Source organism: Coptis chinensis, chromosome 6 (assembly GCF_015680905.1).
Source record: "Coptis chinensis isolate HL-2020 chromosome 6, ASM1568090v1, whole genome shotgun sequence".
Lineage (NCBI taxonomy): Eukaryota > Viridiplantae > Streptophyta > Magnoliopsida > Ranunculales > Ranunculaceae > Coptis > Coptis chinensis.
In genome coordinates this window covers 1936877-1959020 of record NC_141461.1, presented here as the reverse complement: position 1 = coordinate 1959020, position 22144 = coordinate 1936877, and the positions used below count along the sequence as shown (strand labels likewise).

The 22144-nt window shown below is 36.8% G+C and overlaps 2 protein-coding genes across 2 annotated transcripts; both read right to left on the bottom strand.

Moving 5' to 3' along the window:
* Positions 1 to 1878: 1878 nt before the first annotated feature.
* On the bottom strand, positions 1879 to 5964 carry LOC147490623 (rust resistance kinase Lr10-like). The gene is made up of 3 exons (XM_086566863.1): positions 5013 to 5964; positions 4848 to 4931; positions 1879 to 4587 (listed from the first exon to the last, which is right to left on the bottom strand). The coding sequence occupies exons 1-3, from the start codon at positions 5413 to 5415 to the stop codon at positions 3413 to 3415; spliced, it is 1662 nt and encodes a 553-aa protein (XP_086422989.1). The 5' UTR covers positions 5416 to 5964; the 3' UTR covers positions 1879 to 3412.
* LOC147490624 (putative wall-associated receptor kinase-like 16) lies at positions 2068 to 3163 on the bottom strand. Its single transcript, XM_086565403.1, has 2 exons — positions 3142 to 3163; positions 2068 to 2462 (listed from the first exon to the last, which is right to left on the bottom strand). The coding sequence occupies exons 1-2, from the start codon at positions 3161 to 3163 to the stop codon at positions 2068 to 2070; spliced, it is 417 nt and encodes a 138-aa protein (XP_086421529.1).
* Positions 5965 to 22144: the final 16180 nt, after the last annotated feature.

The following is a 22144-nucleotide window of genomic DNA, read 5'->3' as shown; positions in this document are numbered from 1 at the left end:
TCTTTGGTCTTTTTGGATGCATGCTTGGGTTTCTTTCTCGCTAATCATGCACCCTGAGACCTGGTTTTTACACATTGAAATTGTGAGCCCTTTAGGCAGCAGCAACAAGATATCTGCAATATGAACACAACATTTAAGTCACACATTGATCCCTTGCATTGCCATTTTGCTGGAAGAAGCTCCTGTTTTCCGTGACTTGTTGCAGTTTGCTTGAAATGCAGATGTCGTTCCTTGTTTCAGACCTGGTTCCTTGTCCTTTGTTGTTCTTTGTTGTGGAGATGGTCGGATTGTTCTGTTCCATTACGTGCACGTGGTTTCCTGGTTCTGTCATCCTGTTCGGTTCAATCGTGGAAAAAAGTTTCTCCTGTGGATAATTGGTCCTTAAACGTGTCCTTGTATTGCAAACCTTTCCCTTGTGGAGCTCAAAACAATTTTGTCAGGTGCGGGCTATGATCTTGAGTCACAGGGCTCTGAGTCGTAATGCTTCAAGGGTTCTTGATTGACCATTGTTCGAGGAACCTTTCTTTCCCTTTTTAATGGCAGAGACCCTCCTCTCCTATTCTGCTATTCGCCTATCTCAAATCAGTCCACAAAGTAATATAGGTGCATAACTGCATTTTCTTTATTTTTACTTTTTAATATTTTATTAAATTTTTTTGATTTAATTTCCCTTTGTTAGGTGTGCTTTTTTTTTTGTTTGTTTTGTTTTGTTTTGTTGTGTTGTGTGTTGCGTGTTTGGTGTTGATTTACTTATTGTATTCCACGGTATGTGGGTTCTTTTTCCTTGTCCTGGCACATTAAGTGTTGCTCAGATTTTGTAAAATGCTCCTTGGTACGCTTGCTTGAACAACGAGTAATTTTGTACGGACTATGTTCAATCTACATGAAATTTGTATACATTGTGTTTGATTGACCAAAAAAATCATTTTGGATCTGACGAGTTTTCAATAATAATGACAACGGTGGTGTGGGACTGTGGGTTACCTTTGTTCTCCATTTCATTTGATAATGCATCAAACTGGTGTTGGTGTTATCTGTTACATTCGTAGGCCCTGCAGTATATATCCTAGTTGCAGTATATTTTGCTTCATTAGGTGAGACTGTTTCTCTAAGAGCAGCAATTTCATAAAAATTATTAAAATTGTTTTGTATTTCATGGATCTGGTTCTATAGTGAGTAGTACACCAAATTGTTAATAATAGAGGACCAAATTGTTAATAATAGAGGACGCTAGTGCTGATGATCTTAGATCAGCGAGTTTTTATTTTTTTGTTACTTCTCGTTTCATCTGTCTGCAAGTATTGTGAAAGGGTGGAAATGATGGTCTTAACGTGGGTGGGGAAGTAGCAAGAATAGGGAAGGTTAAACATTGAGCGTGGACGACTAATTCTGTCCAAGTCGCAGCTGGGAGGTCTCAATGATCAACTATTTCTTCCAAAATCCAAACTAAATAAGTAATCTCTGATAAACTTTCTAATGGAACCATGTAGGTCACAAGATTACTTTTACAAATGCGATGTCGACATAGGAAATTTAATAATATTATGCCTCCGTTCGCTTAGAAAAGTTTTTAGTAAAGTTTTGTAATTTAGTTCATGGTGTTCTATGGTATTACTTTTGGATAGATCTTATAAATGAGCCATAATCTGAACGAACGCCAATTGGCTGCAGCAAGTGGTCTTAATAACAGAGTCCATATTTAATCTTAGTTAACAAATGAAGCTCTTCAAGTTTAAGCAGAACTCTGATTCAAGGCCTATATGGATCACCCAAAAAAAGTTGATTTTGCAGAATGTAGAGGTTAACTATTCTCGTGAATTTACTAGTTCAATTGATTTTATCACAAACAAAATAATAGAGTGGGTGAGAATAAAGAAGAGATCACAATTTCTTTTACTTCTATCTCAAAATGTTAATGTTGGCATTGTTCTTCCTTTGTGATTCCACTCTCATGATTCTTGCTATTCTATTCTTAAGACAATGTATGCAATCAATCACAGGCAAATCCACTTCTGCAAAGAAAATATGCTACAGCATGACTGCTCAAAAGAACAGCTCAGTAACAGACTAACAGCCACACCACTGTAATTTCTTCACATGAAGTAGTCTTTTATTCTTCTTAGCTAGCTCCTTTGCCATTTCCGTCATAGTCGGCCTTTCAACTCCTTCGAATCTTATACATTTCAAAGCAAGAGTTGCGATTGCTCGAGTTTGAGCTCTGTCTCCTTCACCTATACTACTGTGATCAAATATCTGATGGATACCCCCACATTCCATGGAAAGCATGAAATCTTTAACACTTTCCAGTTCAGAAAAGGATTGACTTTCGATTACCTTCCAGTACAGAAGCTCAATTAGAACTACCCCAAAGCTGTAGACATCACACTTTACACTTAACCGGGAAGTTGCATTGTACTCTGGATCAATATATCCGTTTATTCCCTTAACACCAAATTCAGTACCTGTGGGGAAGGAAAACACAAACACGTGAAATTGAAACATTTTCTCTCTTCATCTCTTCAAAAAACTGGCTGCTTGCACGAGGAAGTACTCTTTACTCATTAGCCTTGGCTAAATATTATTTGTTCTTCCATCTACCCCTTGCTGTTCATCAATAATCACCACTCGTCTTTACTCATCCAAGTCCAAGTCTAAAGGCGATAAGAAACATTGGCTTGTGACTGTCTCTAGCATTGGCATAGACTTCCCTACAGAGGAAGACTTGTTTGATCATTATGTGAACACTTTAGCTCGTGTTGTTCTATACAAATGTAAAGTGGCAGCAAGAAAGAAAATTTAACTTGTTTTGTGCGAGCACCTCTTTGGGTTTGGTGCTAAAATTAGTAAAGCTGCCCAACGTAGGCTTATGGATTGGCCAGAGGTTCTTTTTATCGATGAAGATAGCTGCTACGCTTCTAGGAACAAGGACACTGTCTTAATTGGAATTACCGATTTAATGATATCTACAGCTATTATCACCTGTCTAAATTTAACTCCGAATGGAATTTTGATCATTGGCTTGTCTATCTAAAATTTCCTGGTTGGGACTATGCACTTGGGGGGATCGATAGTTTTGATTATTGCATTCGATTGTTGACCAAGGTGGTTCGAAGTGAAGCAGATGATAAAAAGAAAATTTACACTGTTCGGTGTAAGACGCCATTTGGATTTGGTGCTGAAATTGGTGAGGAGACCTCAAATAATCTTAAAGCATTGCAGGATGTTAAGAACAAGTATAATCTAGCGCACCTCCATTGACTATGGATTCTCATTCACGTTCTGGATATATACATCGCGGATGAAGAAGGAATGGGACTGCAAACGTTGTACTACCGAGTGAGCAGTTTGCACAAGTCCCTGGCTTTTCAAAGGAGATTAGAGTATTCAATTCAGGCGCGATTTTGACAACACTTTATCCATGTGAGAAGTTGGCATCAAATGGGGCTGAAGGGATCTCAATAGCCACATTCCCTTCTAGCATATCTACCACTTTCCTCATAGAAGGTCGTTTCGAAGGTTCGAACTGGATACACCATAATCCGACCAGTTCCAACCTCATTGCCATTTCTTCCTCCTCTTTCCCCTTGCATTCATGCCATTTCCAAACACCTCCATCACCATACGCATTTTGTACATGATGTGAGAAGACCCACTCTGGGAAGTACATCTCACTTGTTTTGCTAACACCAACCTCAAAATTCCTCCTCTTCCCTGCCATCTCTAACAAAACCATTCCAAAACTATAGACATCGGACTTATCTGTCACTGGACCAAACTTAGCATACCACATCTCTGGTGGAGCGTAGCCAGGAGTACCTGTTCCATGTGTCATTGAGATGTGACTATTCTCCTTGTTCAATGCCATTGCCAACCCAAAATCTGACACCTTTGGCTGAAATTTGTCATCTAAAAGAATATTATGAGGCTTAATATCACAATGTAGTATTCTATTTCGACATTCCTCGTGAAGATAAGCAAGTCCTTTTGCTGTTCCAATGGCAATGTGGAGTAGTTGAGTCCACGTCAAATTCATTATCTTTGGTACATCTTGGGGTGATGATGTGTTTTTGGACTGACATTTGTTCATATGTTTCTTTTGGAGAATGTATTTGTCAAGAGAACCATTCACCAGGTACTCGTAAATAAGAGCTATTCTAGAATGGTCAAAACAATACCCCAGAAGCCGGACTAAGTGATTGTGGTGGATGCAACCGATCGTCAAGACCTCATTGAGGAACTGAGTTTCGATCTGATTAGTAGTTTCATCGAGGATTTTAACAGCAATGGAGAAGCCATTGGGAAGTTCGCCTTTATAGACTGAACCAAAGCCTCCTTGGCCAATCTTTTGAGTGAAATTGTTGGTGTACTTCTTGAGCTGCTTGTAGGAAAATCTTGTTGGCCTTCCTAAAGTGTAGTTGTGCAAGAAAGTCTCTACTGAAGCTGGAGCTGTGCCACTAACCCCCTCGAGATAGCGCCTTAGTACTTGATCATCTGTGCTTCTAAAACGAATCTGTTTCTTATGCCTTCGTTTGTAGGAAATGTACGAAATTGATAGAAACATGAATGTTGCTCCCGCCATCCCAATACCTTTTTCCCACACAAAGAAGTTCAATAGTTAAACATCTTGAGAAAATGATATCAAACAATATCCTAGACATACTAGTCGAACACCTCATACTTGATTTATTATTCAACGGCTGGCGTGCGCCCTAGTTTATTCAGAGTTTATTTCAGATAGTAATAATGCTTATTATATATGTCATATAATAAGGAAATGCGTAAATTGATTGATATATTAAGAAGAAGTTATGATTGATTTGTGTGTTCAGCTTAAAAGTTTGTCTTACCTACAATCAGCCCAATTTTGTGTTTGTGAGGTTTGTTTATGACATCCTTTCCATCATTAGTAGGACGAAGCTCAATAAACTCCCCTGGAAAATAGCCAATCAGAACATAAGTATAATAAGCTTAGATCTGAAGAAAATATACTCGATCACCTTTTAATAACTTACCACTGCAAGTGCCTTTGTGAATCCCATCCCTGCAAAAGCAATACTCCTCACTACTAGTTTTCTTTTCTTGATTCACATACCCACATCTTCCAATATTTTTGTCCATACATGAATTACAATTTCCATCCCACTGAACCTCAAATCCTTCTTGAAGCACTCTTCTCAAATTCCTAACCTCCCTAAGATTACCAAAGATCTTAACAGGGATTGCAATTCTAAATGGTATACAAAAATCAACATGACCAATGAATCCATCATAAAAATAACACAAGTTACTAGTCTCAACACACTCCAAACAAGGAGACCTGATCATCTTAGCCAGAGTATTCTTATCTGGTTCTTTTGTACAGTTAAAAAAAGTGCCTGGTTTGTAAGCCGAACTATAGTGTAAGGTACCTAACATGGCCCCTTTTGTGCTTCATAACCTAAATTTGGTGTTGAACCGATAAAAGGACGAATAGTACCACAACCATAGAGAGAGTTGTCAACAAGCTTTATTGAAGTGCTGGCGTAGACATCAGTTGTGAGGTTTTGAAGAAGTTTATATTTGATGTAGGGGTTCTCTTCATCTATTAGGAAAACTGACGAGTTCTTTTCACACGTTGTCGTTAAGTAGCCACTACTACAAAGTGGGTTTTTTCCAAAAGGAAACTGCATGAGAGAACTTCCACACATTGATGGAGCACACTGGTTGTAGTAGTAGGTTGAGTTGGTGGTGTTGGCTGAGTGAATGGCTTGGAAGAGAGTTGAGAAGCAGAAGAGTTTCAATATGTGGTTTAATGCAATCTTCATGCTTTCTTGTGCTCCCCAACCCTTTCTTTACTATATATTTTTTTCGACTACCAAAAATTATTCACGTAGCTGCTGAAACAGTGTAATCATGTTTATCCCTATCAAAGAGAATTGCGCAGAAAGATCAATCGGTGATTCCCCAAGACTTTGCATTGTACTGGAAATTGTCAAAAGCCTTGATGATTTAATAGAGACAGCATTGACGCGTGGACAAGTGGGTCGTTGCTTTAGATTGGTAAAATTCTGGCTTTTACAGTGATTGTCCTATTCCTATAATTGTTTTTTTGCTAACTGGTGTCCGGCCAGCTTATGCGTATCTCGACTAACCACATGCCCGGGTTAGAAATTCGCCTTGCTAGTGGCCTTAAGGAGAATTGAACTAGTTGACCACTGGAGCAAATCCAAGGCCGAACCAACCTTCCCCTCAAGGTTGGCTCCTATATCAATTTTTAACATCCTAAAAAAGTATGTCAAAATGTCAAATCTGACACAAAATGAGCTTTCTGAAATTAATTAATCAAAATATTGCGTTGATAAATATGGTCTAATTAAATTTGTTACATAATAATAGTCTCCTTCATCCTAACTCCAAAGTAATGTATTGTGCATCGGTTTCACTATTTCAACTTTCAACACGTACACGCACAAAGTTTTCTAAACGGGTTCGAGATCTCTACAACCGGTTACAGAGATCCGTGTTATCTCACTGTTGATTCGAAATTCAAATGTGTGTGTGCCTCGATACCTGTGTGTGTGCTTCGAGATGTGTGTGTGTGCATCGAGATACGAGATGTGTGTGTGTGGTACAGAGATCAATCTCTGTACCCAGTTATAGAGGAACCAGACTCTTTCTAAACATCCCTACAATAGTCAAAATAAATGCATTTTATTCACAGCCCTACAATAGTCAAAATAAATGCATTTTATGCTAAGATTGAAATATTGATTTCGGACCATGAACATAAGCGACAATGATTGTTAAATACCCACCACGGCAAAGAAAGTCAAGATCTAGAATATTGGTCAAAGACGCCATAGATGATAAGATGTGAGGACATGCGTACCCATAAATAAGGATGGAATTCGAGCTAAACAAGCCGAGCTTTACCATGCTCAAGCTCGGCTCGCTAATTACACAAGTTTTAAATTGAGCTCGAGCTCGGCTCATATAAAGAAATGAGCTCGAAATGAGCCGAGCTTTAAACGAGCCAAGCCCAAGCCGAAACCAGAGCCCTCGGTTATTTTACACTATAAATATGCTATTTGAACTAAACGCAGTAGAGCTTCATCAAGCTCATTTGTTACACGAACTTTTATTGAGCTCGAGCTCGGCTCATATAGTAAACGAAGCGAGCTCGAGCCGAGCTTAAATGAGCCGAGCCCAAGCCGAGCTCCGAGCCCTCGGCTCAAATTCCACCCTTACCCATAAACTGGTTAAGCACTTATTTTTAACAGATCTTCTACGGAGATTTGGTGCTAAATTGTGTCAATAAAAAAAAAAATAATAAAAAAAATAATAATAATAATAAAATAAAAATATATATAATTTTGTTTTTTACTTATTTATTGTTGAAAAAAAATATATGAATCGATCCCCACTAAGATAGTTTGAATACGAACACTCTAAACTTCAATCGAAAAATCTAAATTTTCACTATAACCAACCACTACAAATCTAAACTATAGAATTAACTATTACAAATAGGCAATAACAATGTAAACTTAAACATACCACAATGAGATACAAGATATGTAAACTTAACCTAACCAAAAGAAAGAAAGAGAGAGATTGTAAGAGAGAAATTCTTTGTGAGTTGAGTGTTTATTCTTTGTGAGTGAATTGAGAGCTCTTGTAATCTGTTACTCTGGACATCTAGTAATGTTTAGAACTTGTAGTGTGGACGTATGCAAATTGCCGAACCACGATATATCCCTGTCTTGTGGTGTGTTCTCTTTTACATTAATTGTTTTACTTTATATGCTTGTTTAATTGACATTGAGAAGTGTTGGGATAGTACTTGAATTGGAGGGTGTTGAAGTCTTGTATAGATAGAAGGATCAATTCTTGTGTAGGGTTAATCTATTTGTAGTGGATAACGTTGTTTCCATATTAATTTATTCACAATAATTGGTATCAGAGCGAGGTATACGACCTAGGATTTTGAGTTTTGGTGAAGAACTATAGTTCTCACAATTTGTGTAGACAAGGTGTTCGATAAAATTCCGAAGTGATTTTTTTTTGGTTATTGTGTGTGACTTAAAAAATGGCTCCCAAGATGTCAAATGCAAAGTTTGAAGTAGAAAAGTTTAATGGGAAGAATAACTTTGGGATTTAGCAAGTCCAACTAAAGGTCATCATCATCCAACAAAGTTTGCACAAGGCTTTAAAGGGGATTAAATCTAAGATGGTGAGTATGAGTGAGGATGATTGGGAAGAGTTCGATCTACAGGCTTGTTCATAAATCCGGTTGAGTCTTGCAAATGAGGTTATGCATAATGTGATGGGAGAAAATACCGCTGCCAGTATTTGGCTCAAACTAGAATCTATATATATGACCAAGAGCATGACGAACAAGATGTACCTTAAGAAACGTCATTATCGGTACATGATGGTGGATGGTTCAACGATGCAAGAGCACGTTAGTGAGTTCCATCAATGCCTAGCGGATTATTTGAATGTTGGCATCAAGATGGATGATGAGGATCAAGCGGCATGTTTAATATTCTCTTTGCTCGAAAGCTATAAGCATCTAATGACTACCTTTGTGAACAGAGAAGATGTTGATCTTGACGAAGTCCAAAGTGCACTTCTTTTTATGGGTTGATGAAGAAGACACGAGTTGAGAATAACATTGATGCAGGACAAGGGCTAGTGGCAAGAGGAAGGTTGTATGAACAGACCTCTACAAGCAATGAGAGGTCTAGGTCCAAGTCAAAGAAGCCGTTGAAACATGTGAAGTGCTATAGTTGTGATGAAAAGGGACATTACGCAAGTAATTGTCCTCACCCAAACAAAGGTAAGGCTAAAGTTAAGGCAAGTTTTGCTTCCGGCTCTGAAGGGGATGATGTGAGTCTCTGTGTGTCCACACAAGACTATATGGCCGAAAGGTGGATTCTTGATTCTGGATGTTCCTACCATATGTGCCCGAATAGAAAGTGGTTTACTTGTTATAAGAGCATTGATGGTGGTTCCATTTTAATGGGTAATGACGTTACTTGTAAGATGGTAGGAATTAGAACTATACGTGTCACACCCCGAATTTTGATAATTAAGATAACATAAATAATATCCGACTTCTCGATATCCGAGATGTGACAACAACCTCAAAACCCAATCTATCGCATAACCTTAAGGTATAATAACACATACGGAAAAACTAAATAATAAATATTCAAAACAATTATCTCATCATTCTGAAAACTTGAAAATCAAATTTAAGTTACAAACTTCCTCACTTAACAATTCTGAAAAACTTAAAACATCTGTCTCCAACAAATTCCACTACATCTAAGAGAAAAATGAAACGTCATCTTATTAAAAAAAATGCTAACATCAATCACGAGCAGCATGCCACCTTCTCGAATATCAGCTAACCCTGTCCAGGCTGATCGACTATGTTCATATAAGAACACGCCCGATTAGCAAACATGCAAATCGGGGCAGCATTATAAATAATGCTGGTATGAGTAAATGAATGTTCGTAAATTCATTTTATTAATTAATTAAATTATTTATTTTCAAAATTAGGTGACCGGGACTCGGGGATACGTGGGCCTGGTTTTTGGCCCGAAGTGCGTGTTGGGCTTGGGTTTTAGGACCCAAGTATATAAACACTTTTCTAGAAAATAGGGTTGAAGATAATAAAAATATTAAAAATGGAAGAAAGTTTGGGTTTCTTTGAGGCGTTGGAGCCCGACGAATCGGGGTAGGAGGATTCGTCGGATGTTACGTCAGTGAGTAGTTGTTTGGCTATTTCAACGGAGTTATAGTTTTCGTATATCATACCGTTTAATGTTTACGTTTTCTTTTACCGCTCATTATATTGTTTTTCGCGTGTCGTATTAGTAGATTTAACTCTGTTGAGACTTCTAAACTTCGACATTTCAACCGTCGAAGCGGATGATGCGTTCGGAGTTATAGAAATCGTTTTCTTTGTTTTCTCTTTTTGGATAACTGCTGGATCATTTGCGTTTTGAATCGTCAACTATAATACTATGGGCGGGTGGCTATATTTATTAGAACTCCAACGCGAGGAGGGCGTTTAATGGAGGCGAACCTTCTCCTTTGATAACTTATGGAAATTTTCGGTGTTTGAACCGTGTTTTTTGGTTGTGGGTTGGATGATTGGTTGTTGGGGTATTGGTGGATGTGAGGTCGTCGATTAGAGCTTGGTGGAAGCTCATTAATGGCGGCGAAAAACTCGATCTAGTTTTGGGTTGAGATGTGAAGTTAAAATTAGAGTTTTCGGTTTGGTTAAAGTTATAGGGTTTGTCAAGGGTTAAAACCGCTTAGGTTGGATTAGGTGGCGATTGGAATCTTGTTGTGGCCGGTCCGATTTTGGCAAGGAGAGGTAATCGATTTTTGGTTTTAGTAAAGGTGTTGGGTTAGATCCTAATGAGCCCAACCGATGTGATGAAGTGGGAGGAGGAGGAGAACCCGGGTGGTGGGTGGTGGAGGCCGTTATTAGGGGCTAGAAAGTTGGAGAAGATGATGACGAAGTTGGGCCAAATTGGTTGGGCCTAGTTTGTTTAGTTGGTTTGGGCCCTGATTCTATTATTTTGTTTGGGCGGTTTGTTTAGTTGTTGGGCGGTTTAATTCAAAGTTTTGGGCCCGGTTTTGTTTTAATTTGTGGACCAGTTCAGTTAAATTGATGGGCTGTATCATTTGTGTTTTTGGACCAGTTTTATTAGTTTCCTTTGGGCCCGATCACTTAACTGTTTTGGGCCAGTTTTCTAATATTGCATGGACCAGTCCATTGGACTTAAAATAGATCTAATTAGGGGTCGCATGAGAATAAATAAGTGGACTTTTAGACTTTCGGGTTCTAAGGTTTGGGCTTGGCCAGTTGGGTCCGAATTATTACCGTGGTCATGAGCCCATGAGCCATGCACCTTTGTCCTTAGCCATGAACCATGGCTATGACCATGAACTTTGTCGAACACCTAAAACGGCAGTTTGACCTTGACTAGGACGGTTTGACTTTGACCATCGACCATTGACTTTGACATTTGACCTTTGACCATGGACGATTGACTTTCACCTTTGACTTTGACGATGACAGTTTGGCTTTGACCATGACATCTTGAGTTTGACCTTGACCATGAGGTGTTGACCTTTGACTGTTGACCGTTGACTTTGACCTTTGACTGTGGAATGTTGACTTTTCCAGTTTTTCATATGTTTGTTTATATGGATATATATAGTAATAAAATATTGTCCATATTGTATAACTTTGTGTGTCATTATCTAATTTAGATTTGACGTGAGTAGTGTGTAAAGCATATACATATTGGGCTTTGATTGTGGATATGTGGATTTGTTTATTTGTCTTCGCGCTTATGTGTATATTATATGGACACATATAGTAATAAAATGCTGTGGAAGCTTGTATAATTTGGTTGTCATTATCTAATAAAGATTTGACATTGATATTGTGTATTTTTGACACGTGACGATATTGAGATGTTAGGAGATATTATATTCCTAATACGTTATAATGTATGTGATACGTTGAAGCATTGTGACATGATATAATATGCTTTAGATAGTTGTATTAATGCAATATCTTGGAGAAATGTATATATACACTCCATTATTTTACATGTGAGATGCTAATATAGTATTGGTGAATATTTGCCACACCCGGAGTGTGGTGTAGTGTAATAATATATTGCACGTGAAAGAATGAAAGTGACTATGAGATATAAGCGAGATATTTCTATATATTGTGGCTTAGTGCAATAAGGTAATTGACACTAGTTGATATAGTAGAAATGTTTATGAGTCATAGATGTATGACACCTGTCTAAATTACGTAAAAAATCCTAGAACGACTGCTACCACAACTCATGTGATTTGCCTTGTGTGGGCTTATGTGATATGATTGACCCATGTGTTGGGTGTATATATAAGATGTGATTGACCCATGTGTTGGGCAATCGAGGCAATAGTGGCTTGATTATTCCGTTCCGCAAAAATAGAACGATGATCGCTAATATTTTTCTCGAATATGGCGTACTTACATAATTGCTTTCCGTGTGAGGATTTAATCCCCTCGGAGGTAGTTAAAGTGGTTCATTATGTAAGGAGGCATGTGGATGTACATGTTCGGCGTTGGGTAGCGATTGTAGCCAGGGAAACTAGGTAAGACATAGATACGACGTGATTTTAAGGACACACAAAAAGAAAACCTTATTTAATATAATTATGGTCATATATTTGTTAATGATGTAGCTGTAGATAGATGATTATATATGGTTTTGCGTATGGGTCAAACTAATTACTTGGGCAGAGACGACCCACTCGTGATTGAGCATGAAATGAGGAATGCGATATATAATACGTTTGTTTGGTTATTTGTTTAGTTGAACCTAAAATACCGATGGAGGAACTACATGCCTTATTTATTATGTGTATAGTTTGTTGTGTGGTTAGGGAAGTTAAAGGCCTCGATTGGAGGAACTACCTGCCTTAATTATTATTCTTTTTAGGATGTTGTATTTGTCGTTGAAAGTTAAAGCAACTGCCTTATGGATGGTGTTTATATTTGTATAAGTATATGTTGTTTTAGGGCTACTCACACCAAAGATTGTTTATAATGTCACCGATTTGCATGTTTGCTTATCGGGTGTGTTCATTAAATGAACATAGTTGATAAGTCTTGACAGGTTTAGTGATGAAGAAGATTGGTTCTTTCTTGTGGTTTTGCGTTAGCATTGCATCTCGAGTTGAGTTTTGTTTTCCTCTTGAGGTGATATAGATTTTCAATCCATTATTTGCATTTTCATTTGTAAATTGTTTTTGGTAATGAAGATGACTGTTGTTAAAGTTAAAATTTTTATTGGTTTTAATTATCCGCATATATCAAAACTGTTTATGGGCTTTTGGAAGTGGAAGTCGTCACACCCGGAGATCAAGAGTCGGGGAACAAATAATGTTTTCAATTCAGCCGAAATTCGGGTGTGATAAAGAGCCTTAGAAAAAAATCATTTAGATATACATAATACTTCATTCTTTATATGGCAGGTAGTTCCTCCACCGAGGCGCCTTAGCTTAAGGTAGTTAGTTCCTTCATAAAGGCACCTTAGCTTCTAACTAAGAGTAAATAAAACTTATGGTATCCTAGTACTTACATGTATGCATGCTCTATCGCAGAGTGGGTCCTCTCTGCAAAAATAATTAGTTTAACCCACTCTCCTGCAAAACAATTTGTAATAATCATATTATAAAACGAAACTTAACTTGTAAGTCTTAAAACAATACCCACCCCAGAGGAAAGTATCATATTAGTAACATTTATCAAGTGTCCCTAACAACACGTCGTATCTATGTTTTACCTAGTTTTCCTGGTTACCACAATCGCTTCCCAATGCCGAACATGTACATTCACATGCCTCCCCTCACATAATGAAACACTCCGTGCGTAGTTACCCTAAGCGGGATATCGCATACCAGGTAACCCTCACACGAACGCTAGTATGTGGGTACTGTCACTATTTGGCATAAAATATCGCGCGTCTCGTTCCAATTTTGCGAACAAGAAAATTAAGCCACTATTCGGCTACGATTGCCCTACACATGGGTCAATCAACATCTTATATATACACCCTATACAAGGGCCAATTATATTACATACGCCCATCATAAGGGCCAAATCACATGAGTTGTGGTAGCTAGGTTCCAGGATTTTCGTTACGTAATTTATTCAAATTGATGTCTATGTCTTTTAAAAAAAAATTCCCATCTCATCACGTGTCACAATATTTACACAAGATTAACGTTAAATCTTTCTTAGATAATGACAAACCAGTTTATACATGCTTCCATAACATTCAACCATGAGATTAGTCCATAAAATTAATATATAAACAATGTAACACCCTAAACAGTCAACAATCAAAGGGCCAAACTCAACAGTCACCAGTCCCAAACCGGTGTTCATCCAATTAGGTCCTAATCCAACTAACCAAAACAAAATCCAAAACCAAGGCCCAAGCCTTTATAACCTGGCCTAACAATCTAAAATAACTTAAGCCCACAATCTAAACAAAACACTCAAGCCCACAACAAAATAACTTAAGCCCACAATCTAAATAAAACACTCAAGCCCACAACAAAATTAGAAACCGGCCCAAAGGAACAACTCCTTGATTCCGACCCAAGCCCAAACAAAAGAACAGAAACCGCTGGTTATTCTTCTTCCTCACCAGTGTATCCCCTTCCTCACCAGCACATCCCACCACCGGCTTTGCCACCACCAACAAACCGTTCGGTTTTCACCCTCTACAAAAACCCCATATTTCTATACAATAAAAACTCAATTCCCTCACACTTCAAAAATCACGTTTTGACTCCATTAACGCTCCTTCGAGCTTCAATAACACTCTCAGGTACTCCAACACACCCACTACAACTAACCCTCAGTCAACCAAAACCGATACACCCCAAAACAACCAAAACAACACTCCATCAACCAAAACAAATAATCACCTACACTTAAAACAATAGACCTAACGATTTTTGGGCTCGCGCCGTCATAACAGTCACTTCAGAGTGCCAACAGTTCTACAATTTAGAGTTTCAATAATGCATCAAATCAATACAGCAACAGTGAACTCTTTTTTTTACTAAGGACGCAGAATAACTACAGACAAATACTGAGCGGAAAAACATTGGACAGTAAAGCTTTTTCTTTATACACGTGAAATAAAAAAATGTAACTACTCACTTCCGTATCGCGAAAAGAGAATATAGAAGAATTACGCGAGAAAAACCAATCCCAAACTTGCACAATCCGCCTGTCTCTCTCAGTTCTTCTTTGTTTTAGTTAGTATTTTTTTTTAAAAAAAAAGAAAACCTTATTTTCTGAAAACCCAAAATTTAGGATAAGTCCATTTCAAAAATTATCTATTTAAGATTTTATCTGGATTTCCCTCCCTTTATCTTTCTATCAAAAATTCAACCTACATTTAGTAATACATTGACCATGAAATAAATAAAAATACAGAAATACTAATATTGTTACAAAAATAATGTAAAAATAAATAGGGGTCTTACAATATGGGTCAAGATGCATGATGGTATAGTGAGGACTTTAACCAATATGAGGCATGTTCCTGAGCTAAAGAAAAATCTTATTTCTCTTGGTACCTTGGATTCCAAAGGCCACAAGTTTGTGGGGGAAGGTGGAGTCCTAAAGATTATTAGTGGCTCTTTAGTTGTTATGAAGGGTCACAGACATAGAACCTTGTATACTTTGATGGGTAGTACGGTGATCGATATGCGATGTAGCAGTGGGTGCATGTAGTGATGATTCTGAGTGCACTAAGATATATCATATGCGTCTAGGGCATATGAGTGAAAAGGGTTTGTCTGAGTTGTGCAAGCGAGGGTTCTTGAAGGACTTGAAGAAGTCAAGTATGGGGTTCTGTGAGCATTGTGTCTATGGGAAACAGTGTAGAGTCAAGTTCAGTTCAAGCAAGCACACGACAATAGGCATCCTTGATTATTTGCATACAGATATTTGGGGACCCTCTAGAGTGGCTTTTAAAGGAGGTATCCTCTATTATGTCTCATTCATTGATGGTCATACTCACTATGTGTGGGTGTATATAATGAAGACGCACAAATTTCAGGGATGGAAATTCTTCTGTGCCTAAAATACAAGATTATAGGTGGACAGGTGGCATCTAAAAGCATATATGGAAGCCATTTGGCTAACTAATTCCTTGTACCACCAGATCAGAATTTTTTTTAACATACAGATAACTAATCTCATTTCATTATCTGCAAAATCAATGACAGAGAAGAAAGCAAAAACCATACAACAACTGAAAACCAACACTCAACACTTCTTCACTCATGGCAATGTCTTTCTCTTCAACAACTCTATCTCGTCATTTCTTCTCTTCATTTCTTAAAACCCCAAAGACAAAATTTCTTCTTCTAAAGCCTTGTAGTATTAAAGCTGCAACTACTGATGAACCAGAAAAGTAGAAGAAAGTTACTCAAAATACAAATACAGAAGTTCCCAAGACTCAAACTTTAACTTCAACTGCAAAGAGACCCCAAGGCCTGCTTACTCTAGTAAGCTCGTCTACTTTCTTTTCTCTTTCTTCATTCTCAGCAAATGTTTGATGATAAAAAAAATATTCTTTTTTTTCTTACTTGCAATTGCAGTGAAGAAAGGTCAAATTGTATGAGTGGACAAGGAGAAATATTTGAATAGCATCAATGTAAGTAATCCTTTTGGATTATGTATGTCATTTCTGTATGGCGACGTAGCCAGCCCGATATATATATCTAGGGGAGGGATAGAGCTCGATATATAAAGGGAGGGATCCGTTTACTATGGTTTTTTTATACCATGGTTTATATCATGCCCCTTTACAAGACGAGTTAAGAGTTAATATTTTGTGGATATGATCTAATAACTATAGATAGTTACTCCACAAAATTTTGGCTTATTTGGAAACTTCTAATCTAGTTAAAAATATTGTCAAGTTTTAACGACCCAGATTTTTCGATTTTGCTATCATCTTTTGATATTGTTAAACACCATAAAATGAGATGAAATTTTGTAGAGGTTGGTGATCTTCATGGTTTGTTGAACATTTCTACAAAAAATTAGGTTCTAGTTCGTCTTGTGGGTGAAGTTGTGGGGCTTGGTATAAAAACCATGCTTCCGACATTCAAAAACAAATGCGTATCCAGGGAATTTTATTCACTTGCTGTTGAAACTGTAAAATGTAATCATGTTTATCCCTATCAAAGAGAATTGCGTAGAAAGATGAAGGGGTGATTCCCTAAGACTTGGTCTTTGCATTTTACTGGAAATTGTCTACTACTTCTTGGATATATGTGGGTGTTCGATGTCGAGGATGAAGGGCTTCCGACGAAAGCCCCATTGGGTCTTGATGATATAATGAAATAGAGATTACGGCCAAAGGACAAAGCCCAATAATAATTTTGCCACAAGTCCACTTCAATTTTTTTTTTTTTTTTTTTTTTTTTTTTTTTTTTTTTTTTTGTTTGGTATGACAAAGCCCAATAATAATTTTGCCACAAGTCCACTTCAATTTTAGTTTCACCATAAATCCAAAACCGGGTTGCTGTCATCATACGTCATCATTTTTTACTTATAATTTCAGCTCAATAATACATTTTCATTAATAATTTTGGTTCAAGGACAAACAGGACTGACGTTATCATATGTAAATTCAAATTTACGCAGTTGTCTTTACCTGCAAATTTAAATTTACATAGTATTTTTACATATGCAAAACTAAATTTACATAGTATTTTACATATGAAAATTTTAAATTTAAATATTGACGTCAACCTGTATTTTTGGATTTGGGGCAAAATTAAAATTCAAGTGGACTTGAGGCGAATTGTTTTTGAAAGTTGGACTCTCAGCTCAATTACTTGTTTTAATGGAGACAGTATTGACGTGTGGACAAGTGGGTCGTTGCTTGAGATTGGTAAAATTTTGGCTTTCACAGTGATTGTCCATTTGTCCTATATCAATTTTTAACATCCTAAAAAGTATATCAAATCATGCACAAAAAAGTGCCCTAATTAAATTTGTTACAATGATAGTCTCCGACTCTCCGTGATGATTCGTCCAAACTCCGAAGTGATGTATTGTGCATTGGTTTCACTATTTCAATTTCAAGTTTCAACACATACACGCACAAAGCTTTCTTCACATCCTCCTACGTTAGTCAAAAGACGTGCATTTTATGCTGCGATTGAAATATTTATTTGGAACCATGAACATACGCGACAGTGATCGTTAAATACCCATGCACCATGGCAAAGAAAGTCAAGGATGTGACGAACTGAGGACCATAAACTGATCAAGCACTTATTTTTAACAGGTCTTCTACGGAGATTCGGTACTAAATATCGAGTGATCATTTTTCATTTTTCTTTGTCCACAGTTCTGTGTCAATAATAAAAATACGTACATATAACTTTGTTTTCTACGGTACCTATCAATACCATATACACTTACATTAATAACACGTTAACGCCCCCAACAAGTGGAAATTAATTTTTTTTTTCCGATAATCTAGTGGAAATTAATTATTATGATGTATAGGCTGGTTTATATGTCCTGTGATGATCTGAAGTCGGCAGCCTCATGCTCACTACCAAAAAAACGAGTTTACCCAACAGACATCATAATAAACAGAGAATGGGCTTGAAGCCCAGTGTTCCAATTTAATTACGTAAAAAAGACACAATTTTTTCTAATTATATCAAAAGCCCATCTGGTCCATTTGTTGGCAATATTACACAATTGTCCTTTAAACAAAAATCAAGACTAGACAATTATGCAACATTCATGTTGCAATCAACAACATATGCAAAATTTGAAACCCTAGTTCTCCAAATTAAACCCAAATTTCGAAACCCTAACCCTAGTTCCCCAAATTAAACCCAAATTTTGAAACCCTAGTTCTCCAAATTAAACCCAAATTTCAAAACCCTAGTTCCCCAAATTTCGAAATGAATAACCCTAATGAAGAAAAAAGAAAAGATTCAAACGATAATGTGCAAGCAAACACAAGATCTACTACAAAAAAAAGAGAACAAGAGGGCAAAAAGGTTAGATACCAAATTTCATTGATAGTTTCACAATTTTGATATATTAAGATTTTCATTTTATGAAAAATTGGTTAAAGTGTGTTGAATGTATTCCCTACAACATGAGTGTTGCATCGAATATACTTGGATTTTCATTTGCACTATCACTGACCACTGCAATATGGATGTTGCACTGTCAAATCCCAATGCAACATGGATGTTGCAACATGGATGTTGCATTGTCGAATCCACTTTAACATGAGTATTTTGGGTCGAATGCAACATGAGTGTTGTTTGAAGTTTAAATTGGTGATGTTTGTTTGAATTTTGAGGCATGTTTTTCACTAAAACATCTATGTTGCAGTAAAAAAAGCACACTGCAACAACATTCATGTTGCAGTCGTAATTGGTTGAAACAAGCTACTAATTCATTAGTTTTCTTTCAGGTTACGCAACAAGGGAAGACCGCTAAATCTAAACTGAACCTTCCGAAACAAACTAAAGATGCAACTACCGCCTCAACGAGCAAAAACCCAAAAACGAAAGGTAAAGAAAAGATATTGTTGGGTGCCGAAACCTTAATACAACATGAATGTTGCACTGTTAACTCGTAGTTATTTTGGTCTTGTTGTTAGCTAGCTAGCATCGTAGTTATTATTCGGTGGGTCAAGTGTCCTCTCTGTCTACACATTTTATGAAAAATTCTCGGAGATTCGGGATCACGTTCGTCTTGTTTTTCTTGGTGAATTGGCTAAGCATGTTGTTTCTAAAGGCACCAAGGCGGTTACCAAATTTACTAGTTCTTGAAGATATTTGTTTAGGGTTTGTTTCAATGTTTCAATGTTTCTATCTTTAGTATTTAGTATTAGAATGTTTCAATGTTAGTGGTGTCGATGTAATATATAGTTGATTTGGAACCTATGAATCAGAGTTAGATCTTTTGTGAATGAAATTAGGGTTTCTGGTGTTCTCTATTTTGGTTGATTTCTTCGTTCGTTTTACCTAGTTCAAATTTGAGATAGTTATAAATGATGATGGTTATGGATCTTGAATTGGAATGATGTCAGTTAAGAAAATGTTAGCATAATTGTAAAGTTTGGTTACTTTTTTATGCCTAAATTTTCTGGAATTCAGTTTGGGCCAATGTTTAGGGTTCATTCAGTTCTTAGAGATGAAAGGTTGTGGTATGGGCAATCGAGGCTTCGTTTAAGTCATTTCTTGAGAATTTGGTACTTCATAAATCCCATTTTGTGCTTAGGTTCACTCTTGTGAATTGTGATTGTTGTTATGAATATGTAGTAAAGTTCAGACCCTATATAGGATGACCTATAATCCCTGCAATTTGTATCAGTAGACGTTGAATACCTCATTAGCCAATTGCTTCCTAAATTCCAAGTTTCTAATAAATGGGTTTAGCTTTGTCTACATTATGAGTACATGATTCCAAAGACAAAAACACCAAGTTTAAAAGGAAACATCAAACTATGTAGTTGTAGTACATAACATGACACCTGTAAAATGGAGAAGTCTCATTTAAAAGAGATAGGTTCAGTAAGTCTCACGCATTACGACTGCATGCAATATGAATGTTTCACTCTCAATTACAACTGCAATATGAATGTTGCACTCTTAATTACGATTACAACAAGATCGCAACATAAATGCTTTGACTCTCAATTACAACCGCAACATGAATGTTTCACTCTTTAATTATGATCGCAACATGAATGTTGCACTATCAATTACAAACGCAACATGAATGTTGCACTCTCAATCTGACTGCAATGATCGCAACATGAATGTTGCCTTCATCAATTACGTCTGCAACATGAATGTTGCACTCTCAATTACGACTGCAATAGACTGCAACATGAATGTTGCACTGTCAATTACGCCTGTAACATGAATAATTTTACATACTATAAATTTCATTATAACAAATGAAAAATAAAACAAACCGACTAGCGAATAATCTCAAATGAGTATCAACATTCCATAAAAGTATACAATGAATATCAATTTCTCATTAATAAATGTCAAAAGACCAAACTTAAAAATCCCAATTAAGACAACTAAAAACATATGGTTTGCCGAGAACATCAAAACTAATCATAGACTAACGAATCACACCTGTGCTTTCAATTCTTTTCTTCTTAGGTCTACCAGGACCAATCTTTGGACTACACGGATAAACCGCAGGAGAATAAGGCATGCGTCTTAGCATAGAACCATTCGGAACTGGCTTGATAGAATGTGAGTAGCATTGCCTGAACGCGATCACCGTATATCATTCATTAATGTAGCCATAAAAGGAATCACCCTTACTACCAATACAGGCGATAACATGTATGCAAAGGAAATTATCGATACGCCAATAGTTACAAGTACATGTTCTATTCATCAAATCAATTGAATGAATAACATCACGAGTGAAAGAAATATCAAAGCATGTATGCAAAGGTGTTAGAATTGGATCCAGATGGACTCGAACCATCACTCTCTCATTTAATGAGTGCTCTTCTATTTTTAGCTTATAGATCCTTTGTAAAACTACGTTACGGTTTGTCGGAAAAAAAAAAGAACAACAACAACTCACAGTCCAATGCTCAGAAGAATCACAAATACAAACAATGTCTCGGTATAATACCCCTTTGAAACTTGATGCAGCCTCGGAGGGAGGCAGCATGGTGTTATTCATGTCATTGCACAAAGTGGCATTAGACAAGGTAAAGATATCCTCATAACATCATATGATTTCTCTTTGAACTGTAGCGGCTTACTGTTTGTAGGAGAACCATTGTGTCTTCTATTAATCCAAGATAGCAACAAGCTTCACCCAATACCAAATACATGCATTGCATAGGGATAGTGAGATACCATTTATTCCAATAATCCTCCAAATCAATCCACATAAATCACAATTACTAAAGAAATTGAGATGAATAATTTTCCCACATTGACCTTATTTATCATATTGTTTACAAAGCCCAACCATAACTTTTTTTTCACATCAGAAACAAAAAATCATTTGAGTGGAGACTGTCTATCAGATGAATTGGTTGACGAAGAATTTTCAGAAAAAAGCTTCACTCTTTCTCTCGAAATCTCTTGTTAACTACTATTGTCTAAAGAAGTAAATTCTTCATCATACACCATTTTAAAGCTAATAACGTATTCATGGAGCATATTAGCCACTTCCTTAAATCGAAAGAAGTGTTCTAGAATTGAGTTCCAATGCTATTTCATATATAGGCGAAAGTGCAAGTGCTGCATCAATAAGATTAGGTACTGTAACCATCTCTAATTGATCTTGTGTTGCAATAAGAGCTCTTGCATCTTTGACATTTCTATTTAGATCTGTTTCACATCAAAACAAACAAGAAAATTTTCATTTCTTTAAGTATTTGAAGCTTAACAAAGCCAAATGTACACTATACCTTAACAAAACCAAACTTAAAACTCAAAAATGAAGAACACCAATTCTCATTTACACATTAAATCAAAAGCCCAACATCATAAAAATCTA